We start from the raw sequence: 12,546 nt of genomic DNA, 5'->3' as shown, positions 1-12,546 counted from the left end.
GTCATTGTTGTTCTTTAATATTCTTTTGTATAGATGAGGAAATCATGACTTGAACATCTCTTGACAATAAGACAACTGTTTCAAATTATTTTTTCAATAAATACAGAGAACCATGAACTGTCAAAACCATTCATACACACCTGTCTATTCTCTTCCACCCATGGACATGGGCTTTTGAAATAAGTGATCCCAATCAATAATAAAACACAGGGATCCAGAAGAAAAGGAGTAGGTGTATAGTCACGGCCAGCCTTACATACAGACCATCAGGGAAGCTGCCACTAGACCTTTCTTTGCATCCTGTCTGAAGTAATCTCCTTCACTACTGGTCCATTCTACCACAGGATAGTCATTCTTTTCACTGAATACTCTTCCAATTAAAAAAATCTTCGGAAGAATAACACATTAAAATGTATATCCCAGGATAAATTATGTCATAGCATCCCCTCCAGTTTGACAGCTAGCTCAGAGCCTCTGCACAAAGTAATTTGAAATATAAAAGGTCACACAATGAGTTTAGAATACAAGGCAAGCAAGAAGGCAAAGCTGAGCCAAGATCCTAAAAAATGGGCTAGCAAACCAGTATTGTGATTGAGCCCAGAATTCAGGTACACAGAGCTCCAGGGGAAAGAGAGGTGCAGGAACCAAACAAAACTTCAGCCAAAGACAGGCAAGGAAGAGTCTCCTGGGATGTTCTTCCCCTCTGGATGTCCAAAGTCTACCTCCTGGCACTGAAGAGCTATGCCCACGTCCCTGCGAAGATGGTGGATGTCATCACAGGGGACACTAGCATAAAAGGAATCCCTGCCACAATGTGAGGAGGGACACAAGGAGAAAGGGGAGGGGAGGCCAGCAGCAGGAGAGGAAACTCTAGATGGTTATGTTAAAAAGGATTTGTTCCACTGTCAAACCAGAAACCTCTCCCCAAGAGCCAGCATTAGGAAAGGAGGGCTGAAGTGACAGAGAGGAAGTGGATGCTATGAAGGAGGCACTCTAGAAAACAGGCTGAAATAAGATATAAGGCAGGAACAACCACAAAAATCCTCTTCTGGACTCCCAGATACGCCCGGAAGATGCATTGAAATGGGGCTTCAGTGTTGCTGCTTTGTCCCAGAAGAAAGGACTCTCCAAGCCACCCTGATGAAAAGGAAGAACAGCTCTTAAATCAGGCCATCAGAGACTGGTACATTCCTTGTTCTCTCCAAAGACTGGGATAGGAACCCAATTACTGTTGAGCTCCTGAATACTGCAAAAGCCACACCTTCTCCACTCAGCTGTCACTCCCTCCTCTGGGCCCCATCCTGGGGAAGAAACAGGCTTTCTTCTCCACTCTAGAGCTGGCCACCCCAGGCCAAGCTGGCATCAGCTCCCACACAGCCTCAGGCTGTCCCAGTCTCAAACAAAGACATATTTGGACCCTCCTGCAGAGAGAGAGGGGACTGTTTCTGGGCCCAGAGGGAGCTGGCCTTAATCTGCTGCACAGTGAATGACAACAATGTTAAGAATGAAAATATGGTTTGGGGGGATAGTCCCCAGGAGCCCAACATTTTGGTATTTAAAGGCACTTTAATGAGCTTAAGAGGCTAATCTGGAGTTCAGGAGGGGGTGTTTTGTTTTGTTTTGTTTTGAAAAATCCTTTTAAAGGCTCCTAAGGCTTGATAGGGATGGGCGCAAGCCAGTATTGAGTCAAGGGGTGGCTGCGTGTAACCAAAGGGGCAGAAAGGAAGGAATGAAGACAGGAAGCAAAGCGCGCTTCTCACTGCAGCAGCAGAACCCAGTGCTCAAGAGGTACAGGAGAGGGTCTTCCCACAGTGGAGAACTGTGATGTCCAGAGCAGCAGCAAAGAGTTGAAAATAAGTGACGTGTCTGCATCCTATTGGAATGCAGGTCAGGCTTCTTGCCAAATGATTCCTTCTCCCGATTCACAGATGTCAGCACCAGACTCTCTAACCCACCAAGACACACCCCCTTTAGTAGTGAGACATAACCCAGCATCTGCTACAGTGCCAGCATGCCCAGAGAGGCTGTCAGGGATCCCCTAAAATGCTACCTGAAATGTAATGGTCATGGACTCATGCAAACCCATCACCAGCTATCAAGCTAAGCCCCACTCAGTAACTGTGATCATGTGGTGGGATGATTATTTTGTGTGTCTAAAAGGCTAATTAGGTTCTCCCAAGTAAGAAAATCAAGAGAGTCTTGGGGTTGGGGGGATGAGGCAGTTGATGGGATAGAGTTTCAATAATACTTGATGTCTGCAAGAGTCAAGTTAATAGAGTTCCACAGGCAATAGGGGAGGGGAGGGAAGAGGAAGCAGAACGGGACATGGCCGGATATGAGGTCTAAATACACCATGTGGCCCATTCCCAGCAAGGCTGGACACATGGTATTTGTACACGGACAGAGTCTATAGGACAGGTCAGACAATCCAATCCAATCCATAATGGCCAGATATCTATCAGGGCTCATCTGTTAAATGACAACATGGACAGAACGCAAATCTAATGTTGTGAAGGGACACTGACAGCCTAGAGAGTCAGAAAAGCCAGACTTATTTGCTGTCATCCAAAAATAGGATCCCCAAACTGGAATCTTGAAAAGCTGGAGGAGACCGAACACTTTCATGTGACTTCAATTACAGGACTAGGAAAAGCAGGGTTTATTGTGTATTTTTAGTTGTTATGACATTATATAGAGCAGTAATGAAGAAACTGGCAATAGTTTCATTAAAGTCTAGCTAATCCACGCATGGCGGCCAGGCGATGAACCCTACAGATAACACGGTTGCCTTGTTCACCACTGAAAAGCACAGCACAGAAGTAGATTTTAAAAATCCCTTTCTAACTATGCAGATGGGGCTATTTGTGATGGGACCAAGTGTACCCCCAGTGTAGGAAAGGGATGTAGGTTTGGTTTTATTCCTTACATAATGTCTTCACTAATACTTCAGCGTTTCTACCGCATTCCAATCACATCTGCTGTCTAATGCCAAAAGAAACTTAATCCCTATCCTAAGTCTCATTTTATTTATTTTCAGTAGTGCGAAAACAAACATGTAGCAAGATTACAGTGTTTACGCCTCCTTTTTAGCCGTTGTAGCTCTAATCCTCTTGCTAATTAATGCCAGGGTCATAACAATCTTATTAATTTCATCTTGGTTAAAAATATAGAGACAGACCATTGTGCTTTACTAAAACAATAATTTGACATTTGGAAGGTGCTTGCAAAACGGTTGGCTAGGTTTCATTTAAGATATGACAAAGATACACAAAGCTGCAGTCAACACCGGCCATAGATAACACGACTAATTCTAATTGTGATAAATCAACTACACACCCCATACCATGCTAGTCAGAGACTAACGAGAAATTGTAAATTCAAAGGAGCACCAAAACAGATTCTCTTTCCGTACCAGAAAACACACCATTTGAGGAGAAAGGAGGGAGATCATGGAGATCTTTTCTCTGTTCCCCATGATATTTGTTCCAGAACGTTTTCAGCACTTTGTTCCTAAAATTAACAACTTCTCCAAACCAAGTCTAAACCGGCTGCTGGCAACTGCATTGTTCTAACATCTCAGATAAACTTTCAGAAGAACATAGAAGGTGTTCCTAAGAAAAAGTCATAGGCGTCTCTGCCCTATGCAAGGGGTGGGAAAGGTACTCTCCAGCCACACGGCGCCTCACCCGCTTTATCTCACCTTTCCTGACTTATCCAAGAACACCTCTCTGAAGGTGTGAAATAGCACTTTAAAATCAAGGTCTGAAAGATTTTTTTTTTAATCAAAAAACAATGAAATAGAGCCAAGATTTCATAGTTTGGGCAGAAATTATTTCTAAGTCTTTCTCCTGTGAATTTAAGGGCACATTTCCACACACCCCCATAATTTATTTCCCAGTATGGTACAAATGTATTTAATAATCAACTTCAAATGACTCAATATTGGTTATTTTCAACTTGATAACATCCACCACTCACATTTTGTAATAGGCATTTATTCTAAGAAACTTTAAAATTTGGGGTCATATAATGAATATTTTTAAAGACTTGTCTATTCTCACTTCTAAATACTATAAACCCAAATAATTTCTTTGACCAAAAAAAAGAAAAATTAGCTGCTGGTTTAATAAACCGTTAGAGAAACAGTACTTGCTCATTATCTCCAAAAACTTTCTCAGAATTAAAAAAAGCAACAACGATAAGGCTTCCCTGACATTAGTAACAATCTTTTGGTTGATGCAAAAGTCATTTAAAAAAAATGAAACTAAAAAGCAAGACAAATAATGAAAGTTCTTGTCACTGAAATCAGAATATTGAAAGCCACTTCCTAGCCAGGTAGAAAACAAAAGTTCCAGAACTCTACAATACATAGAACTGGACTGGATGTAACTTTTTAAAATGCATTGCATTTAGGTAAGGCTCAAAAGAACCCCTTAAGCTGGGCACCAGTGGCTCACGCTCCTAGCTGCTCAGGAGGCAGAGATCAGGAGGATCAGTGTTCAAAGCCAGCCCAGGCAAATAGGTTGAAAGACCCTTTCTCCAAATAACCCTTCACAGAAAAGGGCTGGTGGAGTAACTCAAGGAGTAGGCCTTGAGTTCAAGCCCCAGTATCGCAAACACGCGCGTGCGCGCGCGCACACACACACACAAAAGAACCCCTTAAGTCTGCTCTAAAAAGCAATGCTCATGTCTAGCATTGTAATTCCCAGAATATATTAACATCTACTCCTGCTATCTAATTTTATTTCAAAATTTTAAGTCTCACATTCCAAGAAAGTCTTAGCCAGGGACCAATACATATAAACAGAGAAAACGCCTCTGAGCAAGGAATGTTTTCAATCACCCTCTAAAATTAAAACAGAAAAAAACAGAGAAGTCCGTCTACATAAACACAAGCCACAGCCCATGGACTATGCTCATTCCGAGCTAAGCCCCCTGCAATTTAACCAGACATCAATTTATTACCTAGTGTGTTTGATTTTTATATTTCTTAAATTTTATTGGGCCAGGAGCGGGGCCAACAAAAGATAAAGTACAGCGAAAAATCTAACAATTGCCTCTGTAATTTCATCTGTGGGTTCTTTTTACGAGTAACTGAATGCCCAATTTTGATCTCCAAATAATGTCACAGTAATAAAACCAAGAGCTGACTCCTCTTTACACAAACACACACACATACACACGCACACACATGCACATACACACCTCCTCCACTACCTTGATAAAACGCAGAATTGGTTCATTACCTAAGAACTGAGCATTACCTAAGTCGTTTTCGCCTCAGGGCTGCCAATCAGTAGGTCAAAAGAAAGACACAAAGAAAGCTCTGAGTGTGATGCTATCCACCTCCCCCCATGCCCCATTTTAGTCCCTTTCTTTGGAAATTGGTCTGCTCCAAAAGGAAGGGAAGAAAACATCAACTGGCCCTCTGAGGAAAGGTTTCCCAAGGCCTGCGATTTGCTGACATGTGGGGAGTTATGCTGTTGTAAGAACAGCACCGATGACAGCAATACTATCCCACACTGCTCCTAGGATGTCCAGAACAATCCAAGGGATAATGATAAACTTCATATGTGAGGGGAGAGGCCCCCCACCCACCAAGCCGCCAGGCACATGAAAGAAACAATATAAATTTGATTTAAATGTGGGATCCCTTCCAGAAGGCTTAATTATCTATTGTATTACCACATTCCCTGTTATTCAGCAGTCTCTTCTGTCTCAGACTGAAGTCCAACTACGGCATTTGTTTGGAACAAATTCAGGGAAAACTCCAAACTAACCAGATCATAGAGGACTCAGTTAAATAAGGAATAACAGTTATATAAATAGAAATCTCTAGGCTGGAAAATATTTTGGTCGTCTGCTAACTTTCAGGAACACTGAAAACAATCGAATCCAGTTTGTGAAATATCCACACCTACGGCATCCTAATGTTTTCTATCACATAGACCAGATTCATCAATTTTTAAATGTTACCCTCTTATCTAGCTAGCTATTTTCTTTTGATGACATGTCACAAGAAAAAAAAATTGCCTCCAGTTCTTCATTTCGGAATGTTCATAAATCAGTGTTCTACACTCTGGCCTTACATGCTTATCTGTTTTGAGTAATCAGAAGATGAAGTATTCCTGAGGGTGTCATTGTGTACGAGACAAGTACTTAGTAAAACATCCTGAGGTTTCAAATGAATGGCTGTGTCTACGATGCCTCTGTCATGTCATTTTTTTTTTAATTATAAAATCTTGGTCTTTGCCGTCATAAAGGTGTAACAACTAGTTGATAGAACAGAATTTTCACTTTTTCAGTGACCACCTAACACCCAGATGCACAGGTAATGATTCAAATGCAAAATTGTCAACAGCCAGAAATGCATACAAATGGCTAAAACAAATATAAGAAACTCACTTTTGCTAATATTATGTTTCAGTCATTGAAGACTACCCATTAGCTATATATTCTTTCATTTAAATGTGTAGAAATAGCATTTGAACCTCATGAATTTTGGAGACAAGTATACTGCTTGAATATTCCTTTTTCTAAATTAAGTGCTCCATAATTTGCCATCATCATTGTCCTACCTCTTAACTTCATCTCATTTTCCTTTCCATTCAACCTTGTCTGGGCCTCAATTTGTGAGAGATGTGCGCCCCTCCCCCCACCCCCACCCCCCAAAAAAAGCAAAGCAACTTTTGTTAATGCAAAAAAGAGAAAAGGTGTTCTCTGGTTGTTCCATGACTGTTATCTTACATAGAATCATGAAACGATCCTTGGGAAGATAAATATCTCGTCATTCCAGATAGCTTCTGACCAAACTCTAGTGTGCAGGAGGCTTTCAGGAAATCCTGATGGTTAAGGATAATACAGGTGGGAAGATTGCTAGGCTGTAAGCCTCCTGAAGGCAGGCTCAAAGATTTTTCTGGTTTTTCTCTCCTCACCTTGCACACTGCCTTACGAATAGCAGCTCCATAAAAGCTTGTTGAATAAAGGAATTTAAAAAAAATTAAGTCACTGCTTCATTCCCTGAAGAGTAATACCATTAAGAGTACTGAGTATATTAAAAGCCTCCTTTGTTGGGCAAAAAAATGGAATTGGGACTGGGACAGAGAAGAAAAAAAGGAATAAATGAATCTACAAAGCAATTGATGGACTGAGCACAGACCAGTACTGATAGTGTGCCAGGAGCGAAAGAGCACAAGAAAGTAGGTTTTGGATATCTGTGTTTCAAAAAATATTTTAAAATTTTTAAAAAAAAACCTTTATTATAACACCAACACCTTTCTGAGCAATGTAGCTCACACCCCTCTATAAAATCTTGGTTCTGGCCAACAGCTGGCAAGTTGATCCCTGCAATTTTCTCTTTGCAGAAATAGCTTTGTGAGGGGAGAACTGACCCTCACTAGCTAATAAGCCCAAACCCCGCCAAACCTTGGGGGCTGAAATGGAAGGGACATTGTTGTGTTAAGTACTTTACAACAACTGTTTCTTCTCCTCTTGACACAGCCTGACTTCCTTAAAGAAGATTTGACTGGCCAGACAGCTGTGTTGACCCTTAAGCCTTCTTTGATTCGTGATTTTTTTTTTTAACAAACAGAATAGAAATCCACAACCCAAATCCTTTCCTAAGCTCCAATACTTTTGAATTTGCTAGTGTTGTGCCTGAAGGATGTGGACATTTCAGTAATCTATAAGCAGAAAGATAAAGATTGGATTCACACAATACCAAAACCTTTAGATGAAAAGCAAGAGAGAAAAAAAGGGAGCAATCAACCAGACACTTTCTCCGAAGGTAACACTTGAAGCTGTATAAACCATATCTGCTTAGTTTCCTAAAAATTGCACTTTTCTCTCAGACACTGGCCATAAACAGACAACCTAGAACAGACACAGGCATATTTTCTTTCAAAAATGTTAACCCTATTGGTCACTTCCTGGACTGATCATGAGTTTTCCCTTCTTTCTATATTTCTGTATTGTCCAACTCATTTGAAATTGAGCATGTGTATTTTTAGTGCTGAAAAGTGTAAAGTTATTTTTTTAAAACGACAAAAATGTCCTCTTCCACATTGTGGAGAGCAGGGAGAGGAAGTAAACTTCCAGCATTTTAAGGTAAAAGAGCACTGCACAGCGAAGAGAATTTTTTATGGGTGGGTCTAATCACTTGGTCTGTATTTAGTAAGCCTCACAGCCCAGGCAATAAGAAAACGAAGAGATTTCTGCTCTTTTTTCAGTGCTTTGTTATACCGCGACCTCTCCAGCACATCTCCTTTAATTGTGTGTTTTAAATAGCATCATAGGAACTGCTTTTCACCCACACTAACCCTCCTTTGATTATCTTCATATAGTGCTGTTGCTTTTATTCCCTTGTGACACAAATGCAGAACTCTCCCGCGCGTGCACGCATACGCATGCCAATCCTAATGCACAGAGACCTCCCGTTCACTTTTCTTTCCTCAAACCCTCCGCGGCGCTGTGAGCCAATGTCTCTATGAATTAGCCATTTTTCCAAAGGAAAGCAGTTGCCTCTCCTTACTTCACTGAGCTCCTACGGGACTGGAGCCCTGCAAGAATATGGAAATCCCTTTAACGTACACTCCCTTAGGCATTACAAAAATCTATACTCAAAATAACCTACTCTCTTAAATGTCTGCCTTCCACATCACATCAGAACACACCACAATGTCCATGTGGACAAGGAGGAATTGAACCTGCTGCGTGACAAAAAGCATTTCCTTCTAGTACTAGGTGGGGATGGAGGATAGAGGAGGGGGCATCAGGTCAGCCCCCAAATTCTGGCTTAGAACAATTCCTTCTCCTGAGGGCTTTTGAGAAGCCACGGATACTGTGAGAAAAAAAGGGAAACAGACTGTGCGCTTAAATCCTAGCAGCAGCGGCGCCATTTCCAAGCCCGGACTACAGTGGACAAACCCTAGCAGGAAATGCGCACAGGGCGCAGTAACAGTAAGATCAATACAGCTCATCGCCTAGCACAAGCACAAGAGGGTGGCGCAAGACACCTGGGTAAAATGGAGTAGGAATGAGCAAGGGGACACCGCTCACTGGCAGCCCGCAATGAACCGAAGTGAACGAGAGACCAAGGTCGAAGTGGGTCACAGGCCCACAGAGAGTGGCCCCTGGAAATGGCCGGGTCCGGGAAAGTGACCTGGGAAGACTGAAAACTAGACAAATGACCCCAGGATGGGAGCATTCGCGCGCGGCTCTGCTGGGCCCCGGGGCCGTGGCTGCTGGGCGCACTGGAGTGGAACCCTGCCGCCCAGGGGAGTACAAGATGCCGGTGAACCAGCATTCTACGTCTCTGGGCTTGCGGGAGGGTGCCTCTTAGGCCTTCCAGAGAGGATGGAGGTGAAGGGAGGACAAAGTCCCCAGCGCACGCGGATGCCCATGCGTGTGGGGGAGGGGCGCGCCCCCGCAGCGCGGCCACTTACTTCTCATAGTCATACTTGCAGTAGAGCTTCTTGTCCCGGTAGAAACAGGTGGTCTCCAGGGGCTCTTTACAGGAGGCGCACTGCACACACTGCTCATGCCAGAAGCTGTCGTTGAGCCGCAGTAGAAACCTGTCCGAGATGACCCGCTGACAGCCCTCGCAGACAGACTTCGGGCTCACCGCTCTACCTGCAGCCACAACAGACGTTTGCGGATGAGCGGCCCGCGTGGGTCAACCCTGCCAAACCCACTCGCGATTGCTCCACACCCACAGATTCCACCCCTCCTGACCCTCCACCCCATGAAGCCCTCTAATTATCGGCCAAGCTGAGACTTGGAAAAATCAAAACAAATGACGTTTCTAATACACAGGCACTATATGGAAAGCTTTACATTCTAGAGAGAAAGGGGGGGAAGTCAATAGTGGACTTTAGATATCAAACATATGAGCTCAAGATTGCGCGCATCCTGTAAAATTAAGATTGCAAATAAATTTGTGCTCCCAGGATTATCACATCGTAATTAAGCATGTTTACATCTATTACATCTAGTCAGTATTTTAAAGACAGAATAAGTAAAAAACAATTTTTGCTTTTTCTTCTGTTAAAACTCAACCATATTTTTTTTTCCAAGAGAAACTTAAAATTTTTCTCTTTCTTCCTAAAAAGTCCCCTGAGCACAGAAAAATACCGTCTGACCCCGGGGCAAACTCAGTATTGTTCAAACCAATGAACCCCAAACTGCTTTGTCTTGGCTTGCGTGCAAATGGCAGACGGGTTTTTCATAATTAAGAAGTGTCAAATAAACGGTAGAAAAAAATGGCAGCGCGCGGAAGACGCTGCGGACACTTGATGTCATATGCGTCCAACATCGGTGCGTGTCGTGAGTGTGTCTTCAAACACACACAGCACAAGGAATCCACTCTGTCCTACCTCTTGGCCTTTTTGTCTTTTTTTTTTTTTTTTTGGTTTGCGAGGGTTTGATTTGTTGTGTTTTTTCCCCCCCACGGATGGCACTTGGCCTCCTTTCTTGGCACATTTTACAACTATTTAACGAAGTCGTCCTATGGTAATTATACTCTCGCGCGTGGTGTCCCTTCTCCATTTCCCTGCTGTACTCATCTCGCTTTCCCTTAGGAAACCTGGTCACCGGCTTGTTAACCGGGCGGGTCGCTTTAGGGAGGGGGCAAGAAGGGTTAAGAAAATGATAGTTCTCATTTAAAAAAAAAATTTTTTTTCCGGCCGGGTCCCTGCCATCCAAGGCCATAACCCCGGAGTTAGAGCGCAAGTGGGCCGGGCCGCCACATGGCGAAACACGTCGCCAGCTGTGTACCTAAGTCCGCACGCGCTCCCCACCAGGGCAGTGCGGAGCCCTGGCCTGCGCACTCTTTCGAGGCTGGACAGAGTCCCGACACTCTTCTAATGGTGGACGAAAGCCCAGAGCTTAAAGTGCGTAATTTCGGTTCATCTGGAGTGTTGGGAGATGGAGTAGAGAATTTCTTTTTAGATTTGGTTTCCTCCATCCAAATGATCATCTTCCGCCTTCAGCCCGCTCTAGCGGCTTGAAGTGAGAGAAAGAGGTAAGAGGTTTAAATGACAAAACGAAAACTTCCTCCTGCTAAAAAGACAAAAATAAAACACCCACTTCCCAAACCTGAAAAGCACCAAGGGCGAGACACGTAACAAGAATCCCTAATCTGAATCTCTGGAAGACCGGTGTGTGTTACTCTTTGGGATTCATTGACTCACTGCTCCGTAGGGTCTGGGGTGGGAGGGAACTCGCCGGACCTGGGATCCGGCTTCAGTTAATTAAAGCCCCGGCGAGAGCCCCGCAGCGCAGGCTAATCCCCGCGCAGTGCTGCCCACCCGCCCGGAAAAGCCTCTCGGCCATGCCCAAGACTGAAATTGGGGCTGAAGTTGGTGGGGGCGAGAAGCAGTCTCGAACTTGGGCTCTCCGGACCTCGGACCCCGGATACTCGCTCGTAGGCAGCCGAGAAACGGGTGGCGTTTATGAGCCGTCGATCAGCTGTGTGATTAAAAATCCAGTGCTGGGTATTTTTAATCACTTGCCACTCAAACGTCTGCGAACATGCGCGCCCGCCCCTCGCGGCTTTGGGGAATTCGATGCCCGGCTTGTGGGGTCCGGGGGGAGGGGGGGGTCTTACTGGTTTTATTTTGATAGGGACGACTCACAAGGACGGACGGACACGGCCAGACAGGGAGTGGGCTCCACTGTATGCATGAAAAGGGTCTGTAGCTCCTCATCGCCCACCGGGTGCCAGAGAGCTGATCTCCAGATCTCTGGGTCGGGCAGCGAGAGGATGCGCCCTGGGCTCAGGTCCTGAACACTCACCCAGCAACGAGGAGAAGGAAGCTGAGGTCTCAATCGCGCTTTGGAAGTTCTCCTCCATCTTCAGCCCGTCCAGCATGTTCGGACCGAGCGAGGAGGACCTGTAGAGGAGAGGAAAGGATGCGTCTGGTGTCCTTGCCCGCTGGGACTCTGGGCTTTCTGCAGCCACACTCCAGGGAAAGGACGGAGGGAGTGTCCAGGGCGACCTGAAAGAGCCAGGAGGGTAGAGTCCAGCAAGCGTATTGTGGGATGGGAGGAGAGAGACAAGTTACCGCGAACCGCTCGAACTGATCTGATTTCACTTGAAGTCAACGCGTTATGTACTTAGGCCTCCGCCCCCCAACTGCGTTACTCCTTCTCCTGTCCCCCACCCCCACCTCGTCCCCAGGTTACCCATCCCGAGACCGACTCCGCCCCAACCTGTATTAACGTAGACCCTAGGGACATCTCTGCAGGAACTCAGCTATTGGGTTTGATGGAGATTTAAAAAAGGCGGGGGGGTGCTCTTCTTCGCACGGCTGGGCCCAAACAAGCGGGACAACTGAGTTGGCAACCCCGCACCCCGGCCACCCCGTTTTGGCCCTCACCTGCCTAGGGATGCAGAGAGGCAGAGTAAGGAACTCGGAGAACGTCCCGCCTGCTTCCGTACTCCTGGCGCTGCTCTCTGCTGGGGGGGCGCGGGAGTGGGCGTGCGGGGCGCGCGGGGAGGTCCTCCCGCCGGTCGGCCAGTGCCGGGAATGTCTGCAGGAGCAAAGA

General features: G+C 45.1%; 1 protein-coding gene across 1 annotated transcript in view; it reads right to left on the bottom strand.

Moving 5' to 3' along the window:
• Window positions 1-11,888, bottom strand: part of Lmx1a (LIM homeobox transcription factor 1 alpha) — a 147,964-nt gene extending 136,076 nt beyond the window's left edge. Inside the window, exons 1-2 of the mRNA XM_020175011.2 lie at window positions 11,794-11,888; window positions 9,444-9,630 (exon numbers count right to left, since the gene is read on the bottom strand). Of these exons, the coding sequence (XP_020030600.1) occupies window positions 9,444-9,630; window positions 11,794-11,869 (263 nt within the window). The 5' untranslated portion in view covers window positions 11,870-11,888. The remainder of the gene's footprint in view (window positions 1-9,443; window positions 9,631-11,793) is intronic.
• Between the last annotated feature and the right edge of the window lie 658 nt (window positions 11,889-12,546).

The sequence above is a fragment of the Castor canadensis genome, chromosome 11, assembly GCF_047511655.1.
Source record: "Castor canadensis chromosome 11, mCasCan1.hap1v2, whole genome shotgun sequence".
Lineage (NCBI taxonomy): Eukaryota > Metazoa > Chordata > Mammalia > Rodentia > Castoridae > Castor > Castor canadensis.
This window is presented reverse-complemented; position numbering and strand designations above follow the sequence as displayed.